Source organism: Mastigoproctus giganteus, chromosome 12 (genome assembly GCF_048544385.1).
Source record: "Mastigoproctus giganteus isolate SK-2022 chromosome 12, ASM4854438v1, whole genome shotgun sequence".
Lineage (NCBI taxonomy): Eukaryota > Metazoa > Arthropoda > Arachnida > Uropygi > Thelyphonidae > Mastigoproctus > Mastigoproctus giganteus.
Genome location: NC_143586.1, coordinates 135,455,754 through 135,477,606, shown reverse-complemented (window position 1 = coordinate 135,477,606; position 21,853 = coordinate 135,455,754). Strand labels below are relative to the sequence as shown.

At 36.1% G+C, this 21,853-nt stretch overlaps 1 protein-coding gene across 1 annotated transcript in view; it reads left to right on the top strand.

The window, feature by feature from the left end:
• Positions 1-21,853, top strand: part of LOC150077444 (glutamine and serine-rich protein 1-like) — a 166,718-nt gene that overhangs the window by 61,195 nt on the left and 83,670 nt on the right. Inside the window, exons 4-5 of the mRNA XM_090385906.1 lie at positions 3,573-3,700; positions 19,815-19,978. Coding sequence (XP_090242032.1) covers positions 3,573-3,700; positions 19,815-19,978 — 292 coding nt within the window. The remainder of the gene's footprint in view (positions 1-3,572; positions 3,701-19,814; positions 19,979-21,853) is intronic.

Genomic DNA, 21,853 nt, shown 5'->3' with positions numbered 1-21,853 from the left:
CACAAGCACATTACAAATACTGTTTCCTCTGCATATAAAAAACTTGATTTTTTCTTTCGCTCACATTACTTTTTTTCCAAACAGCTGTTCACTCTGTACAAATTGCAAATCCGCCCTACCATGGAATATTGTTCCCACATCTGGGGCAGTGCCCCCAGAACCTCTCTCTGGCTTCTAGATTCCTTTCAGAAGAGGGCAATTAGGTTAATTAATGACTCATCTCTAACACTGTCTCTCCACTCACTGTCTCATAGACGTAGTTTCTGCTGCATGCCTTTTCTACAGATACTTCCATGGGCTCTGTTCTTCTGAATTGGCATCTATAATTCCTGCTCTCTCTTTCAAAAGGCGCCTCCGTAGCCGGGTGGGAAGGAGCAGCAGTGCGTAGCGCACGCTTCTTGATTAGACCGGGGTTCGAGCCCGTCCCCACCAAATATGGAGGATGCGGAAAGGTCAGGGAATGACCACTGCATATCCCGGAGCAATATGGCCTTAGTTGCTAATGCTCCTAAAAAAAACCAAATAACAACAACAACTCTCTTTCAAAACAATCCGAACACATGCTGCCACCAGCATTTACTGTCCAACTTCAAACTCACAGAACCAACTTTTCATCTTCCTTGTTTATTCATTCAACTGCAGTTTTCTGGAACAACCTTCCTTCGTACATATTTCCTGAAAATTACAGTCTACAGAAGTTCAAGTCTAATGTCAACAAATATCTTCTATTGTCTTCTCAACCTCCAACCCAAGCATAGTACTAAATACTATAGGTTATAATACCTCTCATGTTTGGGGTTTTCATAAAAAAAAAAAAAAAAAACCTCATAACCAGCCAATGGACCAAGATTGGGTTGACCACCACTAGTTGACAGTTTAGGTGAATGGTGATTGGTTGGTATGTGCTGTCCAGAACAACAGACTACTCATAATTCCTCGACATTAAATGACTGGAAAAGAATGGCCTTGTCTGATGGATCAAGGTTCCAGTTTCATCATGCCAATGGATGGGTGCGTATTTGACAGCAAGCAGGTGAACTACTACTACAACCGGCACGTCCGTAGCCAGGTGGGCAGGAGCAGCAGTGCGTAGCACACGCTTCTTGATTAGACCGGGGTTCGAGCCTGTTACCACCAAATATGGAGGATGCAGAAAGGTCAGGAAATGACCACCACAAATCCCCGGGGCAATATGGCTTTAGTTGCTAATGCCCCTAAAAACAAATATATATATATATATATATATTTTAATTGCTTAGATGAATTAAACTTTAGTGTCTATTTTCCATTGGGTATTAGGGTGTATCCTGAACAGGAGATTTTGTTAGCATTTCAAGTCTAACATATTCCTAGGGGTCTGTGGTGGCTTTCAAATTATATAATAAACAATAATAAAAAGTTAGTTCTAATACTAATTATTTAATTTTAATTAATGTTATTAATCAATACTAAACAATACTAAATAACATTCCCTTATCTGGTCATCTATCCGCTACTTCTTCAGGGGCTTTGAGCGGATCGATAGCCAGTTTTAAAGGAATGTCTCATAATTACCCGTTTCTGTTAACTCCTTATCAGTTTTGCCTTTTTAGTGAGATTTTTTATCTCCTTTAGATTATTTAATTTATTAGATAATGATATTTTTATGCTAATTTGTCTTTAAATTTTTGAATATTTTTAATACTTAATTTAGGAATTCAGCAAACTGGTATAGGAGAAACAAAGCCCAACGGGTAATTATCGGAATAAGAGAGTGGAGCTATACTTATCTGTCCGGTGGTGGTGGTGGTCCTTCAGTAAAAGAGGGGTTAGCTCTTGTTCACTGTTTGTTTCATTCTTGGTTTGGTTTTTATTGCGCAGTCACGTCTATTGTTGCTTGATATTGTTGTAAGGTGATATTTTAGCAAGTCTTCCGATAAGTGGGTTGGTTCCTACGTCAGCCGGGGTGCGGCCTGGGTGGGGGGGTTTTTTGTTTCCGTTTTTAAACTCCGTGGTGAACATTAATTTGAATAAAATGTGATATGTTTGTATTATATTTACAAGCGTTATTTATTGTTATTTACATAAGTTGGTTTGCTATCCCTTTGGACTGGGCCGGTATAGCTTTTCTAAGGCATAACAGCCCGTTTTGTCCTCGGGGATAGCTATTTACATATTTACAGCCTCCTGTAAAGTGAATTTTACCTTGCGAATGGTTACCCATAGATTAATTTTTTATTTTTATTTTTTATTCTGATTTTGAAGGGTGGGTTAATATAGGAAACCGGATTATAGTGCGGTCAGAGGACGAGCCTCCTCTGAGCGTAAGAGATCCGGACCTTAATTTAGGTTTTGGTATTGCTTTGTGATTTAGATATTAGATTTTTGTTATTAATAAGTGTGGCCGCTTTTATGTGGTGTTTGCTGTAATTGTAGGGTATATTGTTTTTTGTGAGTGTTTTTATCAGTTTGTTAATTGCTTTTGTTATGTTTTCTGCATTACTGCATATTTTTATTATTCTGGTCGTTTGGTTCCTAATTGTGTTTCCGTATATGTGTTTTGCAATGTTGCTATCCCAGTGGATGAGTTTTATAGCTGGGAATTTGAAGTGGTCTCTTTTGTCATAATGTTTAGTTTCGATTTTGTTATTTTTGATAGTAATCTGGCTGTCTAGGTAATATGCTTGTAATTTGCTGTTTTGGTTGGTGCGTTCTATGCTGAGGTCGGTAGGATATATTGCTTGGGCTAGTGTTTCAAAACCGTCGTGGTTGATGATTAGGACGTCATCAATATATCTGAACATGTTAATTTCTTCTGTTATGTTATTTTCGAAGTGATGTAAATATAGGTTGGCAATCGCACTGGAGCAGCAAGATCCCATGGCTATTCCTCTGGTCTGTAAATAGATTCTGTTTCCCATCATTACGTAGTTATTTTTGACGTTGAGATTGACTAAATCGTTCCAGTATTGTTTTTTACAGTTTAAACTAATTTGGTGGTTTTGAAAATAGACTGAAAGGACTTTGATTAAATTGTCATGTGATATGCTGGTGAATAGGTTTTGGAAGTCGTAGGTGTATAGGCTACTTATCTTATTGCTTTTGTTTTGGATGTAGTCTAGATATGTTTTGTTGCTGGTGATTATTTTGGTACTGGTTATTTCATTTAATATAATTTTAAGTTTGTCTTTAAATAGGTTACTGGAAACTTTTGTATAACTGTTTATATATATATATATATTTAAATGGTAACAGCTATGTGCAAAATAAGTGCTGTAGTTTTTCAGCCATATTTCACATGCTTATTTTCTAATAAGCTTTAGCATACATTCTTCACAGTGCAATTTTTACATTCCTTCCCTCAGCAACAATTTTCAGATAAACTGGCAAGAATGCCACTGGACATGGGAAGGGGCAGCAGCTCTAATTCTAAAAGTCCGAACTAGTTGTTAAGTTTTCCAAAGAAAACAAATTCATAGTTCAGGAATAATGTGTATACTTTATAAATTAATGGAGACATCTGTTTCATATAATAAAATTTTGAATAGAATGCACTGACATTTTTTTAATTCTAGCATTTCTTTAAATCTTAGTATGCTGCTTGGAATGAAATGACAAAACATGAATATATGGATGTGAAAATTCGAGTAATAGCCAGGTCAAGAAGCCTTACAGTTGTGGAATATGCTGGTCTGTCTTCCATCGAAAAAACAAAAGACACGTAAGAGTTTAATATTTGTAGTTTCTACTTATTTGAGAACTTGCTGCGAACTAAAATTTTGTTTTGTATTTTGACTGCTTTCAGCATTTCGTATGTTTGTATTTTTAAGACATTGTAAAGTTATTTCTTTGCGTGTGTGCATCAATTGATTTAGGAAAGTTATAAAAGTTAAGCGTTGTTAAAAATATGGTCCTTTTTGCTAAAAGCACTTGTAGTATATCAAAATTTTGTGTATCATCTGTTGTAAGTAACATTTCTCTCTCTCTCTAATTTTTTGTTAGCATGCAATAACATTTAGTGTGATATTTAAGAAAGACAATTGCATGTCATGCACTAACTGACATAATATGAGATAGATTTGAAAGAAGAAAAAAAAAAAAAGAGAGAAGAGTGATAATTGTTGGTTTTTTTTTTTTTTTTTTTTGTTAGTAGTAGTAGTAGTAATAACCCTCTTCTAGTAGCAGTGAGAATGCTGTACACAAGATGTGGCAATAAAGTACTTGAACTGGTGCTGTTGCAGTCATGTGTTTGAAAATAAGCAGAAGTGGTATATTGTAGTTCAAACTTCCTCTACAGCAGCAATTCCCAACCAGTGATTCGCGAAAGTGTTCCAGGGGCTTCGCACTAAAAATTCTGTAATGGCGGCTGCTTAGATTTGCATAGGTAAATTATTGTAAACTGCAAAATATAACTAATAATAAACAATAAAGTAAAATTAAATTAAATTAAAAGTAGAGAATTGGCAAAGAAAGAAACCACTTCTCCCACAATTAATTATAATTCCTTACTATCCTATAGTATATGAATAAATAAATAATTTTTTTTTTTTTTTTTTTTTTTCTTCCCATTCTCAAGGATCATTGTTATGTACAGGTACCTTTTTTTTTTTTTTTTCTTCTTTTCTTTTAGAACCTATAGTACTTAGTAATGTGCATGGTTTGAAGGTTGAAAAGATAAAGGAAGATACTTGTTGACATTAAACTTGAACTTCTGTAGATTGTAATTTTCAGGAAATACACATGAAGGAAGGTTGTTCCAGAAAACAGAAGTTAAATGAAGAAGAAAAGTTGATTCTGTGAGTTTGAACTTGGACAGTAAAAGGATGTTGACTGGTTGTGGCACATGTTCGGACTGCTCTGAAAGAGAGAGTGGGAGTTATAGAAGCCAATTCAGAAGAACAGTGCCTATGCAAGTATCTATAGAAAAGGCATGCAGCACAAACTTATTCGGCACCTCCGTAGCCAGGTGGGAAGGAGCAGCAGTGCCTAGCACACGCTCCTTGATTAGACCGAGGTTCGAGCCCGTCACCACCAAATACGGAGGATGTGGAAAGGTCAGGGAATGACTACCGCATATCCCGGAGCAATATGGCCTTAGTTGCTAATGCTCCTTAAAAAAAAAAAACCAAATAACTAACTAACTAACAAACTCAGTCTATGAGACAGAGAGTGGAGAGACTCTGTTAGAGATGAGACATTAATAAACCTAACTGCCCTCTTTTGAATGGAATCTAAAAGCCTGAGAAAGGTTTTGAGGGGAGCCACCCCCAGATGTGGGAACAATATTCCATGGTAGGCCGGATTTGCGATTTTTACAGAGTTAACAACTGTTTGGAAGAAAAGTAACGCCGAGAGCGAAAGAGAAAACTCAGTTTTTTAGATGCAGAGGAAACAGTATTTGTAATGTGCTTTATGCCAATAGAGATTAGAAGTCTGGGTAATCCCAAGATCTTGCATAGAAATCATCATTGAAGATAAGCAGCAGAAGAATTCTTTTTGTGAAATATAGGACAGGACTGAGTTTTAGAAGGATTGAAATTAAGTTGTCTTTGCCCCACTGGAGAATTACCTGGGGATCAGCATTTAAGGATTTGGCAGTGGATACTTGAGAAGTTGAAGCTCTTTGAGCAGGGCAAGGTTTCTCAAAACTGGAAGGCGGAATGCAATGTGCTAATGTCAGAAAAACTTGGATAAGATTTTCAATCAATGGAAAAAGGTCACTAATATACAATAGGAAAAGAGTGCAACTGGATCTTGTGGAATATCAGTGTTACTGGAAAAGTTAGAAGACAGAGAGAAAACTGGATACTCAATTACAAAGAACAGCTGGCAAACCATAGGATGGAAGCTTATTTAGAAGACCTTTATGCCAAACACAATCGAAAGCCTTTGAAATATCAAGAGCCAGTGGCTTGAGTTTCACCAAAATTTTCCGCTGAATTTGTCCATAGATGGGTAATATAAGCCAGAATATCACCAGTGGATCGAAACTATCGGAATTCATACTGGCAATCGTTGATCAGATGAAAGATTTCCAGGTAGTTTAAGAGTTGGCGGTTAATTAATTTCTCCATTACCTTAGAAAGAGTAGAAGTGATCGCAATGGGACGATAATCGGTTAGAAGGGATTTGTCACCCCTTTTTAGGAACTAGCTGGATATGAGCAAATTTCCAAGCAGAAGGAAAAAACACCTTTGGAATACGAAAGTGAAACACGACGATACAAAGCAGGAGTAAGTTCAGGGGCACAGGTTTTGAGAACAAGTGGAGAAATTCCATCAGGACCTGGAGCTTTCTTAGTATCAGATTCATCAAAATCCTTCTGACGTCCTTTTGACGAAAGATCACAGGAGACATTGGAGTGTACTGGGAATGGTTTGAGGTGATTTATCAAGATCATCAATACCAGTGTTGAAAGAAAAACAGGATGCTAGCAGATCAGCTTTATCTTTGGCTGATGTGACAACAGAACCATCTGGGTTTGACAGAGGTGGGAACAGAGATGGGCAAAAATTGCGGCCAATAGCTTTGACAAGAGACCAGAATGCTTGGCTACAATTTGGACAAGAAGCAAGTTTTTTACTCTTAGCCTGTTAGAAATCTGGTTTGGACTGATTAATAACTGCTTTACAAAGTATAAATAATACTTAATAACAATTTTTATTATTATGCAATGTTGCTTATAAAAACGTGTTACTGGAAATATTTTATAATAAAAATTCAGAAATATTTTACGATTTCAGTGAATATAGGCTTAGTGATTTGCATTAAAAATATTATGTTGAAAGGGCTTCATGATAAAAAATATTACATTGGAAGGGATTCGTGAGTCAAAGGTTGGGAACCACTGCTCTACAGGAACAACAAACGAATATTAAAATTTGCCTTAAACTGAGAAAATCTACAACACAAACATATGAAATGTTAAAAACTGTTTATAGTATTTAAACATTAAGTTGTACCATGTGTGCTTGAATGCTATAAACAGTTCAAAGATGGATGTTTGTGATGACCCGGGAAGGGGGCGTCCATCAACCGCTTGAAATGAGGGCAGAGTTGCAAAAGTTCAGGAAATTGTGGCAAGAGGTTGTCGTTTGACCCTTAGAATGATGGCTGATGGGTTGGATATGAATAGGGAAGCAATTCATCAAATTCTACATGGAGATTTAGGAAAAAGGAAGGTCTGTGCAAAGTATGTGCCATGCAGCCTCACAGATGAGCAGAAGCAATGAAGAGTGTGATCATGTGAAGACTTCATCCAGGCTTGTCAAGAAAATTCTAATTTCCTCAACTGCATTGTTACTGAAGATGAGTTTTGGATGTTTCAGTATGACCCAAAGACAAAGTGTCACAGCTTCAGTTGACATCAGAATCATTACTAAAGCCCTAAATGTTTCAACAAATAGGGTAGATTTTCATCAAGTGGAGAGAGTCAATACTGTGTTCTACATGCAGGTGCTTTAAAGACTACTGAAGCACAATTTTGAGAAAAAACACAGCTAATTCTTGTTGCACAACAATGTCCATTTTCACTTCTAAAGATACCAAATTCTACATGCAGGTTCTTTAAAGACTACTAAAGCCTAATTTTGAGAGAAAAACAGCTGGTTCTTGTTGCACGACAATGTCCCTTTCCACTGTAAAGGTACTGCGTTCTACATTCAGGTACTTTAAAAACTCTGAAGCACAATTTTAAGAGAAAGGTAGCTGGTTCTTGATGCAAGACAATGTCTCTACACTTGTAAAGATGTCTCTGACAAAACATGGCATTGTTCAAATTAACCAATCCACCTTACTCCCCAATATAACTCCAGTTGGACATCTTCCTCTTTCCCAAGATGATACCGCCCCTCAGAGGAAAGAGATTTCGGGATGTTGAGGACATAAATAAAAACGAAAACATAGCTATTGAAGTGAACATTCTCTTTGGACAGCTTCTGACTGTTTTCAGAAACCTTTATACTGGTGTAATAAGTAATTCAATCAGGTAGGTGGGGACTACTTTAAAAAAAATTAAACCGTTTTTGAGCATCTTCACTTTTTTATTGCACCACTCTGGAACTTTGTTGCCATATTGTGAAGAGAACAATAACTTTAAAAAGGCCAAGCATGTTATAAAAAAGAAATATGCAATCACATAAATGGAACATTGCAGAAAAATGCCTTAATAAATCTACTATTTACAATAATAGAAAACACATTATTGAATTTATAATTGCAATGAAATCTTATATCACTGAAGTAATGGATAAATTCAATTTTGTTCGTACAGGAAATAAAGTATGTTCCGTGCGTGAAACTGAAACCATCTTGCAACCCTCTACTATGTTTTTCTTATGTTTGCCGTTTTGAGTCAGTGATAATACTTTCCCCCCCCCCACTCTCTCAATTGAATTTGTTTATATGATTACTTATTTCCAAGATTGTTGTTTTTCACATGTTGAATAATAGAATTGAAGAAACAGAACTTGTCTTTGAGGCAGAAACCAAAGCCTTACACTTGACAATCGCAATATTCCACATACAATTATATGACACAGTTTACTCCAGTATCTATGTGTATTAATCCTGTTTGCTGAATTTGTTTGGTTAAGTTGGTAATAGCCAGTTTTCAATTTTGTTTTGTTTAGGCTTTCCTGACTGTCTATTTACACTGCTCAGGAAACTTCATATCTGTCTGTATTGCAACTCTCAGATCCCTTTCTTCCTCTGTTTTTAATTCAACCCCCACCAAGTGTATAGGTAATTTAGGGTTGCTATTTGCCAAGTGTAAGCGATTGCATTTTGCTGCATTAAAACATAGTGCCACTTTTCTGACCATTCTTGAAGCCTGCTCAAGTCATTTGAAGGAGCACTTCTTGTCACTGACCTTTAACAGCTCTCCAAATCTTTACGTTATCTGCAAATTTTGACATCATGCCCTTTATTCCTCTGTCGATGTCATTTATGAAAATCAGAAACAATGGTTGAAGAACTGATCCTTGAGGAACCCCACTTCCGACATTACACCAATCTGAAGAATCTCCATTAATCACAATCTTCTGCCATTTTGCCCTACAGCCCATGTTAGAATCATTTCAGTAATTGCCACATGTTCCAGCTTATACACTAACCTCTCACGAAGGACTCATTCAAATGCCTTGCCAAAATCCAAATAAACTACGTTGAAATTGTTCCTTACATATAGCTCAGATTTTCCTTACTACTGACATCAAGACTGGTCAGTAGTTGCCAGTGGGTGTATAGAACCATTGAGGTTAATTATAAGGGAATATTTAGACTCGGGAGAGATTCCTTTGGATTGGAGAAGTGCCAACATATAAAGATGGTTCTAAGAGTGAAGTTGAAGAAAACAAATGTGACAAAGAAGAAGAAAGCAAATCAAATCACACCCTTGTGTACTGGGTGTATGAACATCAGCTAGGTTATCTAAGACTTTCATACACCCAGTACACAAGGGTGTGATTTGATTTGTTTTCTTCTTCTTTGTCACATACATGAAAAACTCCTTATCCCCATTCTTCTCTCTTAGCCTGTGTTAGGGAAGCCTTGGTTTCCCTTATCTGTGGTATGGTACTATTGCAGATCAGCTTGTAGCTGTTATTGGCTCAGGTACTTTTCATCACTCTGTAACTTTCCCATGCTGTCTTTTTGTGGTCTTTTTAGACTGTTTATCTCATATTCATCCATCTCGACATTCTCCTCATGCTTTATTTTCTTAATGGTATATATGTATTCGTGGCTTCCGTGATTATTGCTTTAAAGGTATTCCACGATTCTAATGTATTTACCCTCCTTCAGCAGTCTGCCCAATTATTAGATGCCATGTAGCACATTAAACTGCCATAGTCCTCTTTTCTGAAATTAAAATCACTGCCTTTATCTTTACTGCAGCGTATTTCTTCATCTTTCAACTAACTGTTGCATGATCACTACTTGCCAGTGGTTCTTGTAATTTAAGCCCTGTGATATCATCTGATTAGTGAGTAATGATGAGGTCAAAAATATTCTTACTACTAGTATTTTCTCTAACATGCTGGTACAAATAATAAACATTTTATTCCTCATGATGAGCTTCACTTCCACTTATTCCATCCAGTTAGAGACAGATTGAATTCACCTATAATAAGACATTCATACTTGCTTGCCCATTCCATCTGCATGTAGAGACTCATCACACTGTTCACAATCTTCTGGTCTGTAGAATACTCCCACTCTCATACCTTTGCTGCTTTCAGCTAACTCGCACCACAGATTTTATGCTGGCAGAAGTAATTTGCAGCCGACTGAGCTAGACGGGTGGGTAAAGTGCCTGCCTGGCAACCCAAAGGTTGTGGGTTCGATTCCCGCCTCGGGCTTGGATCAAAGTACTGCAAAAACCTTGGGAAGTGCATTATGGCCACAGAAGCCTATGCGCCAACAACTACCAAAAAAAAAAAAAAAAAAAAGTAATTTGCAATTCAACAAAAGCTCTTTTTTGCACTAAGGCAAAAAGAAGCATGACCACACCATCCCTTCTATTTTCCCTATCCTTACTAAATACATCATGCACACTGTGGCTCTTGTTATCCCCAATTTCCAAGTGGCACCATGTTTCTCTTAGCCCTATCATGTCAGCTTTAGTTGTCCTAACCAGGAGTTCAGATTCACCCATTTTATTCACAACACTCCAGACATTACTGTAGACACAATTAAGACTACGTATTGTTATGGAGGCTTAGAGGGGGAACAGGCATTCTGTCTTTTATCAGACACTTAGTCTAAAGCACTGATGGATCCAATATCTTTCTATTTCAGAAGATTTAGGAGAAGTCCAGTTGGCCTGCCCCCCTAAAATCCACTCATGCACACCTTCTCGATAGTAAGCCCTGTTACATCACTTAGGTGGCAATTAACATGTAGAGTAGTTCTCTTTAAGACACCTGGTCAGCGTGAAGAGGAAAAGACCAAACCCTCGAGCACATGACAGCAAGACGGAACATATGGCCCTCAGTCCCCAGCGGCTTTCACTCCCCCTCTTACAGCAGCAAGAGGATCAGAGTGGAAGCAGAGGGTGCCAAGAATCTCTGGGTACGACCGGCTGCCATGCACAGAAACTGAGCTTGGCCTGTTACAACATATCGCCCATCAGTGAAGACAGGATATTAGAGCTGGAAAAGGAATTAGAAAATGTGAATTGGAATATCATTGGTTTGGCTGAAACAAGAAGAAGAAATGAATCACTTATAAGTTTATCAAGTGTAAATGTGCTGTACACCAATGGAAACAGTGAAAGGAGCGAAGGTGGAGTTGGCTTTTGGTCCATAAAGGTATAAAAAAACAACATTTTGCAATTCAAAAGTATATCATCAAGGGTGTCAAAACTACTACTCAGGATTTCTAAGAGGTATAAGCTAAAGGTTATAATGATTTATGCACCAACATCGAGCCATGATGATGATGGAGAGGTTGAAGAAATGTACACCGAAATTGAGTCTTCTAGATGAACAGAAAACTCACTACACTATCACTATGGGGGACTTCAATGCTAAGAGACAAAACAGCGCAGAAAGGAGAACTATAGGAAATTTTGGAATTGGTGAAAGACTTGTGGAATTTGCAGAATCTCAAGGACTGTCAGTAATGAACTTTTTTCAAGAAAAGGGTGAACAGAAAGTGGACATGGAAGAGTCCAAATGGATTAACAACTAATGAAATCGACTTCATCCTCACTAACAGAAGATATATCGTGAATGATGTTACTGTTCTGAACAAGGTAAATATTGGAAGTGATCACAGAATGGTAAGATGCACACTTGATATAGATGTAAGAAAAGAAAGGAAAAAACTGACTCTAGTAAATAATACAAAAGTTTTTGAGATAACAGAAGAGTAGAAAAAGCAGTATGTACTTAAGAAAAAGTTTGAGCTTCTGTAGACTGCTCAGGACCAAGATATTGACAAGGAACATTACAACTTTCTGAAAGTGATAAAGCCCAAGAAACCTATAGGTAAAAAGAAATTCAAAGAAGAAAAAATTAGTCAAGAAACACTTGTCGTGATGAACTGAAGACGACAAATGAAGAGCAAGAAAAACACTGACAAGGAGAAAATTGAGTATACTGAGTTATGCAAAGCCATTAGAAAGAAACTCAGAGAGGACATAAGAAAATTTAACACAAGAAAAGTAGAACAAGCATTAAGGGAAAACAAAGGATTTAAATCAGCAGCCATGAGGAGTAATACAAAAAGACAAATGATACTGAAACTGAAGAATAGCGATGGTGTACTTATAAATAGCAGAGAAGGCATAATTCACATAGCAGAAGACTACTATAGAGAATTATACAAGGAGCGAGGGAATGATACCAGCAGTGGGGAAGATGGATCGCAAATTAGTAACACATACAACATACCTGATATTCTTCCTGATGAGGGCACAGGAATCGTAAGGAGGAAGTTGTTCTTGCCCGGACCCGCATAGGACATAGTCATTTGACTCATTCATTTTTGCTGAGGGCTGATGACCCTCCTATGTGTGAGTCCTGTGGCACAATTTTAACAATAAGACACATTTTAGTTGACTGTCCAGATTTTAGCAATATCCGTTTTACCACTTTTAATCATCTGACTGAGCCGTATACACTCAGTCAGATTTTATGCGACAATGACAATGTGTCTGCTGTTTTTAGCTTTTTTAAATCAATAAAGGTTTTTACTCGTATTTAAAATTTATATGTTATTGTTATTTCTTTTATTGATATACTTTTTATTATATATCTGGACATGGTAACTACTTAGGTCACTGAGAGAATAAATTTTTATATATTACCTGGTCTTGGCGCATTATAGCCTTAGATGCTAATGCGCCAATAAAATCCAAATCAAACAAACAAACAATCCTGATGAGGTAGAACAAGCGTTGAAGAAAATGAAGACTCAAAAAACCCCGGGAGGAAGATGAAGTTACTGTAGAGTTATTAAAATTGGGAGACATGACACAAAAATTGGCAAGACTTCACAAAATGCATTAGAAAAGGTGTGATGCCTAAGGATAGGAATAATGCAATCATAGTTTCATAGTTAGTTATGCAGAGTTAGTAAGGATTTTGGACTAAAGATGAATAAGGCTAAAACAAAAGTAATAATGAACAAGTATGCCACAGAAAGGGATATAATGATTGAAGGAGCAGTAATTGAAAAGGTGGAGTCATATACTTATCTGGGACAAGTCATTAGCTGTAATAATGATAAATGGCTGGAAGTCAAGAGAAGAATAAATTTTGGATGGATAGTATTCTGGAAATATAGTCACATACTGAGGAGCAATATCCAAATTTGTCTGAAGTGTAAAATAATGAACCAATGTATGCTCCCCACCATGACTTATGGAAGTGAAACTTGGCCACTCGCAAAAAGAATGGAAGAGAAGCTGAGAACTACACAGCGAAGAATGGAACAAGTTATATTGGGAATCAGACTTAGATAATAAGAGAAACACGTGGATTAGGCAGCATACTCAAGTAAAGGACATTCTTATCAAAACTAAAGAACTAAAATGGTCATGGGCTGGACAGATAGCTCGAAGACATGATGACAGATGGACTAAGAAAATAGCAGAATGGTACCCAAGAGAAGGTAGAAAACCTGGAAGACAACAATGGAGATGGACAGATGAAATTTGTGAGATTGTGGGTAGTAAATGGATGGCCATTGCACAAAACAGAAGAAACTGAAAAGTTGCTGGAGAGACCTTCATCCTGCAGTGGATTGAAAATGGATGATGATTGTTACTTGTTCTTGTTGGATACCTCCGAGAATAAGTAACAATAGTCTTCTCCATAGGTGAAGTGCTACTTATTCGAAGTAGTGCAATACCATGGCAACTTGTGAAGGTATTCACAATATGAGATATAATTAAAACGATGCGCTAAAACTACCTTGGTAGTAAAAATTGTGTGTGCATTACCCATTCATAAGTAAACTCCTTCATACTCTTAGGCATTTAGCCAAGAAATATCTTTTTAAAACTATGTATTCTTCTATAGTTTACTACCATGAAACACCCCTTGGAGTTATTTAGGCTTGTTTACCTAGCTTTATCTTCCTACTCATTTGAAATGCTGCCAACACCTTGCCAAAATCTGTTGTTGTGGCAACAAACAAGAATTCTTGAGATATGTGCTAGCATTATTTTGGTCCATGTCATCATATAAATGCATGTCTATTTAACCCCCCCCCCTCCCTCCTCTAGCAAAATCCTTTGCTCCACCTTTGTTCAAATGACTACCATCTCTGCAAAATAAATTCCTTCTACCTACAAGTGTGGGCCATGCTTATAAAAATTTCCCTCACCCCACACCCTTGCAGACCCCCTAAAGTGTAGATTTAATCCACAAGCATATAATCCCTCATATTGTGTCTCGGCAGAATTGCAGACACATGCATGATCCTGTATTTATCCCTGTCATCATGAGGTTGTGTTCGTTTACTATAATTTGTTAGTCCCCATATAAATAATAATGCTCTCTTTACCTCTCCTTAAAATCCACCAAGCTGTTGGTAACATCATCAATTGTTTCTCCCTGCAAACACACTGAGATTCTTGTCCACCTATCTTTATTACAGAAAAGTGTTATCTGTTTCCATGACAGTAGAATCTTCCAATAAAACTAAATCTCATTCAACCAGAGCAGTATGCATTTGACTGTTATGTTCTCGGAACCCAAATCACAAGATACCTGACAAGCTTCCAGTTACATTTGTTTCATAAATACCTGCCACAGGCTATACAAGCAACGAACTCATGACCCAAAACTGGTAATGCCCCACAGGCATTTTTTTTTTGGACCATGGTGTTGCCATGGTGTTGGACTTTGTTGAAAGTGGATCTTGTAACCATTATTTAGGTAAAATTTGAACTTAAGAAAAATTACAAAATTTTGATTTACAATATATTGCAGAATTTAAATTAGTCTTACAGTAAACTGTTAACAAAACTTTATCCACCAGTGAAGTTAAAATTAAGCTACTTGAAGTTACTGGAAAGAATTTAACCTTGCAAAAATACTTTAGAAAAATTAATGATTAAAAGTTACAAAATATTGTAGAAATTAATTTCACAAAATTATTGAAAAAAAATATAAAAAATTACTGACCTTCCGAACTGAAATAAGATTTAAAAATTACAGAAATTAAATTTAAACAAATTTTAAACAAAAATTTTGTCTACCAGACACCTGATGTTTATCCTCTTCGGTTAATCTGCTGGAGCCAAATTTAAACACGTCTGCTGTCTTTGACTGCTAATGCCAGCATCGTTTATTCCAGGCTACAGGAATGAATGATGACTACTGTTGCCCGCAGCCTTTAGTTTGCAGCAAGTACCCAGAGAAGGCTTTACTCAGTTCTAAAAAAGACCTCTTAGGAGGAGGAGGTTAAATATATTGGACTAGTTGTGGAGGATATTGATGTACTATTCCTGGAAAGACTGGAATTTTACTTGTTTTATTCTGTGTTACTCAAATAATATGACTATAGATCTCACTCTCCTTAAGACAAAATAGATTGAAGAAATAGGCTTTTTTTTCTGTGAGCATTTCTGGAATACAGGACATGCACTTGCGGCTAATCAAATTTACTTGATCAAATATTTCCACCTGTCATACAATCGCTGTTGATTGGTCATTTTATATCACTCCATTCTCCAATTGATTTATTTGCAATTCAAGGCCTTAGTATTAGTAGTGGCAAATGATGCAAGGAAAAATTTTCAAATAAGAGCAAAATTTCAATTTTGCTGACAGTATGGTAACAAAGCAGTTAGCAGATTAGCAAAAAAAAAGGTCTTGTGAATCGGGATTAAGCATGCTGAAGCTGTTATATTGTACTTCTTATTTTACTATGTTTTAATAGTTTTATTTTATATTTTTACATTTCGGAGGCAGTTTAAACATTTGTTTCAGTACAATTAACAGATTTTACAGAGCAGCTTAAAAGGATAAGTGAGCAGCAGAAACCTCAAACAATTTTAAATGAGAGTATGTTGGCACAGTTATATCCCATGCAAAGTATGCAGTAACAAAAAGAATAGTTCTTTAAATAACCCGAATATGTCAGATCATTTGCTGGGTTGTTCTACTGACAAGGCTGTTTTAAAAGGTGTTATTGCTCAACAGTTCACTAATAAGTTTGAGAAATTATGGAAAATGAGAAATGATGATTTCTCATTTCAAGAGATGAGAAATTATGGAGGATGTCAGTCTCGCCCTTCATTTTTGAAACCCCCGTTCTGACAAAAATTAGCATAGCAAAATATTATTGTACAGCAAACTCTCGATTTACCAGGATCAGATTAACGGGGACACTTCGGGATTACCAATTAAAAAAAAAACAAAAACAAACGACCGGAAATCATAAAATTCAAGTAATAAATAGAATAGGTATAAGCAGATGTTTTGCATGTCGTGAATAAGCGACAAGTGGCATTATAAGTTGTCATTGGGAGATTAATGTGCCTATTATCTTGCAGCCCCCGCTGTCTTTCACACCTGCCACTCAAAAAAAAAAGAGAAGAAATGTTTAGTTTGTTTTAGTGCGTTGCGTCGATTGTAGTGTTCCGTTGCACCGCAGAAAGGAATTTTGTTTTGTTATTTATGTCAGGAATGTCAAATTTTTTTTTTTTTTTTTTTTTTTAAGAAATCACAAAAATGATGGGTAAATGCAAAAGAGTTGCTCTTTCAGTTAAAAAATAAATAAATAAACTTGAAATTATTCAAAAGTTTGAAAACAGTGCATCCATTAAATCTCTAATGAACCATTATAATGTTGGTGACCAAACCATACGCAACATTGTTAAAAATATAGGAAAGCTATAGACTTAAAATCGACATTGCAAATAATAAAGAGAAACATCGTATTGGACACGCGAGGAGTGGGCGGTAAGTTTTTTTATGTATCGCCATATTTTTTTAACATCAAGTTTACTACCCGTTTATAATTAGATACACGAACAGAAAAGCCCAATAATACGGAAAGTGCAAATTGTTTTTATTGTTTTATGGTGGTGACCTCCAGAAATGTTTCTGTGCTTTAGCAAAATGTGAGCTAGCGCGGGGTGATAATAGTCGATTTGGATCAGAAAATTAAACTAATAAGGATGTATGAAAATGGTCAAACATTAACAAGTCATCATCATCATCAGCCATTTTCAATCCACTGCAGGATGAAGGCCTCTCCAGCAACTTTCTAGTTCCTTCTGTTTTGAGCACTGGCCATCCATTTACTACTCAAAAACTCATGAATTTCATCTATCCATCTCCGCCTTTGTCTTCCAGGTTTTCTTCTAGCTCCTCTTGGGTACCATTCTGTTATTTTCTTAGTCCATCTGTCATCATGTCTTCGAGCTATGTGTCCTGCCCAAGACCATTTTAGTTCTTTAGTTTTGATAAGAATGTCCTTTACTTGAGTTTGCTGCCTAATCCATGTGTTTCTATTCTTATCTAACAGTCTGATTCCCAATATAATTCGTTCCATTCTTCGCTGTGTAGTTCTTAGCTTCTCTTCCATTCTTTTGGTGAGTGCCCAAGTTTCACTTCCATAAGTCATGGTGGGGAGTATACATTGATTCATTATTTTACGTTTCAGACAAACTGGGATATTGCTCTTCAGTATGTGACTATATTTCCTGAATGCTATCCATCCAAAATTTATTCTTCTCTTGACTTCCAGCCATTTATCATTATTACAGCTAATAACTTGTCCCAGATAAGTATATGACTCCACCTTTTCAATTACTGCTCCTTCAATCATTATTTCCCTTTCCGTGGCATACTTGTTCATCATTACTTTTGTTTTAGCCATATTCATCTTTAGTCCAAAATCCTTACTAACTGTGCATAACTGATTAAGATTTATCTCTAATTCTTTGGGATCGTGGCTTATGACCACATTAACAAGTATCGCACTGAATTCAGATTTGTCAATAATAATATAGTAGCAAAATGTTATTAGGCATTCCCGAGTTGCATTAAACTCAACGAAGTAAGAAGTCCTGGAACATATCACTTACGTATGTTGGGGACTTCTGTATTTTTGGATTAACCGGGAAATCGATTATCCGGGATTTGTTTTTTTACCATCTATCCTGGAAAATTGAGAGTCTACTGTACTTCCATATATTTTATGATGTTTTTAGTTGGAATACATTTTGAATTATTAAGTGAAATTGTTAATTTCTTTTAAAAATAAATTGTACCAATTGTAACACAGATTATGGTTTTAATTTCCGTCATAAAAAGTTTCAGAACCTAACCCCCGTTTTTCATAACAACCGTACCCCACTGAATGCGGAATCGCAGTGCACGGAAATTGGTCAGAGCGTAACACCTGCGCTCGGCTGGGGTCACCAGTTGGCTTTTTTTTTTTTTTTTTTTTTTTTTTCTGGAATACAGGACATGCACTTGAGGCTAATCAAGTTTACATGATCAAACATTCCCACCTGTAATGCCATTGCTATTGATTGGTCATTTATATCACTCCATCCTCCACTTGATTTATTTGCAATTCAAGGCCTTAGTAATAGTAGTGGAAAATGATGCAAGGAACAAAGATTATGAAGCATCAGCCAAAAAAAATCTATCCCACCTCATCTGTCCTCTCTTCTATAATACTATGTCTAATTCTTACTTAAATTTATTCAAACTTCCCACTTCCACAATGCCAGATGGAAGGTTGTACCAACAATCAGCCTATTTTCTTACTATGTAAAAGGGTGTAACAGATGGTGTAATAGGATGTTTTGCAATTAGTAATCCATTTATATGATCTTTCCATTGTGCACTGGTACTGCATCGTTTTCTCTTTCCTTTTATCATGTCATTGCTATTCACCTTAACATTGACAAAGACATCCTTTGGTCTACCAAAAGTTACTGACTGTTTTCTTCTTGTTTTCATTTTATTTTATCCTCTCAAAGAAGTTTATATGTTATCGATTGTGTATAAGTACAAATATAGGCATTTCTCGGTTTGTGGTAGATGTGTTTCTGAAAAGTGCCACAATTTAAAAATGCATAATTAAGAGCCAGTTTTCGTAAGAAAAAATAGTTGTGGAGTGCATTCAAGCACCAAGTTGAAGCATAGAATTGAACTCATAAATGATAGAAAATAGTAGACATTAATTCATAATATTGAAGTTCAGTCCCGGAAATTTTTTTATGTGAAAACATCTTTGGCGGCACCTACTAAATTTTTCGGACTGAAGTAAACCCAATTTATAGCGAAAATGTGAGCCGGAAATGATGTCGCATCTTTAATGATGCTAACTCAGTCACTAATGTTGATTCGGTAGAGTAAGTAGTGTGCACGAGCATTAAACATTACATCGTTCATAAATTTGGTTCTAGCTGTTTGATTTTAAAAATTTAAACAGCTTTGATTTTTGTCAAAGATGTTTTCACAAAATAAAACATCTTTTGTGCATACAGGGTAAACACATGTCTTTTGTTATGGAAAGTATTTTTAAATGCATGTTAATCAGTAATGAATAAAGTTATAGTATAGAACTTCCTAGTAGCAGATAAGAATTATTTTGTACTTTTATCTTTCTTTTATATTTTTCTTTGTTTAACCTAAGTTAAAACTCAGCTAGTAAAGCAGTTTTATATTTCATTGTTACAATATAAAAAAAAATAATGCTTTTATTTTATTTTATGCAGTATAGTTACATTTAGTACTATGTCAACTTTTCTTCATGTTCTTAAACCAAAAAAAGTGTGTGTGTGTAAAATTATTTTTTTGGAAATAGAAATGGTTTCATTGATGTAGTTTTAGATATTGTTGTAATTTGTGTTGTAGAAATGGAACACCACCGCTGACTCCGTCGTCAACTTTGTCATCATCATCATCAACAAATCCAAGTGATCCTAATCCACTTAGAGAAAACTTTGAAGTCTTCCTTCAAACTCTCATCAGTCAAGCTTTGGATCCAAATTTCATATCAGAAATAACTAAAGAAAATGGTAAACTGAACAGCTGTAGTGGCTTAATCTTGTATAATGAATCAGATTCCCCCCCTCCTCACCATTGAACCTGAGATATTGTATGAGTATTTAGTGATAAACTGATCTCATTTTTAAAATTATTATCCAATTATTTTAAATTAAAATTTCTCCCACCCTCAAATGGAGAAGGTAGCCGCATTTCTCATCTTTTGCTGCTTACTAAATTGAATAGATGGGAAATATTTGCAACTTTAAATTATTTACTCTTTTCTCTTATTGTTATTTCCTTTTTAGACTATGATAACCTGTTTATAAATGGAAGTCGATTTTAGTGTATGCTGATTTATTTCATTTCCTTATTATTTTTTTATTTATTATTATTTTTTTCCATGAAAACCCCAAACACAACAGGTATTACTACCTGTAATACAGTATTTGAGTTGATGGTTGAAAAACCTGATGTGTTGAAATTATATTTCAATTTCTGTAGGTTGTAAATTTTAGGAATTACAACCTACTAAATTATGACCATTTTCTTATGAAAACAGCACTGCTCTCAGTGCTCGTCTTCATTGCATTCGGATATCTTTACAAGATTACATATCTTTATTGAGAATTGCACTGTCTTTCAATCTCTTTTGGTATAAGCTCTTCACAAATACTGCTTCCTCCTCTCGTTCTTCAAAAAAACTATGTTTACTGTATTGCTCACACCACTACCTTGCTTCTAAACAGCTTCTGACTGTACAAATTTGAAATACACCCTATCTTGAAATATTTTACCCATGTCCATAGTAGTGCCCCCAAAAAGAATAGTGTGGTTAATTGATAATCCATATCTTAAAAATTCCCTCCACTCTCTGTTACACAGATGTTTAGCTTCTGCTGCATACCCTCTATATATATATGTGTGTGTGTGTGCGCGCGCACGCGTTTTTTTTTTCATGGGCATTGTTCTTCTGAATTGGTATCTGTAATTCTCCCACTAGTTGACTAGTTAGCATCCATTTACTCTCTAGCTCCAAACTAGCAAAATTAACTTTTCCTTTTCCATCTCTTCTACTTCTGTTCTTCAGAACAGCCTTCCTTCACATGTACAGGAACTCCGCAACTTATGCAAATTCGGCTTTAAGTTTTTGCTGTGCGGTGCAAACTGAAAAAAAAATATGGAAACATATTTTGCATCCCATAGAAATAAATGGAGGTATCGTGAAAATATCGTTATGTGAACCCAATAACACTTTTTTTTTTTTGTAATTTGTTCCAAATAGTAGTGGTAGTGGCATGTGTTGCAAGAAAGGAAGTGTATGAGCTTTTGCAGCATCAACCAAAAAAAAAAAAAAAAAATTCACACAACCATTCCCTCTAAATGTTTGTCCAGTTCTTCCTTAAATTTATTTAACCTATCCACTTTCACAACGGCAGATGGACGTTTGTTCCACAGTTAACCGCCCACTGGCTAAAGGCAAATTTCCACACATCTATTCTACATCTGCCTTTCCTTAATTTGAATTTATGCCCCCGTAGGTTCGTAATCTGAACAAGTGGAAGGATCCCATCAGAATTCAGCGTGCTCAACCCATTCAAGGCCTTATACACCTCAATCAGATCACCATGCAGTGGCTGGAGCCTTTCTTGGTAAGGCTCCAGCCACTGGGAATGATGGGAATGATGGAAGAAAGGAGCCTTTCTTCCATCATTCCCATCACCAATCTTGTTGCCCTTCTCTGTACACACTTAAGCAAATCTATATCCTTCCTAAAAATGAGGCCTCCAGACCTGTACGCAGTACTCAAGGCGTGGCCTGACCATTGCCTTATACAGAGGGACAGTCACCTCCTTTTCCCCTGCTAGCAAAATTCCTATATATCATTGCCAAAACCCCATGACTTG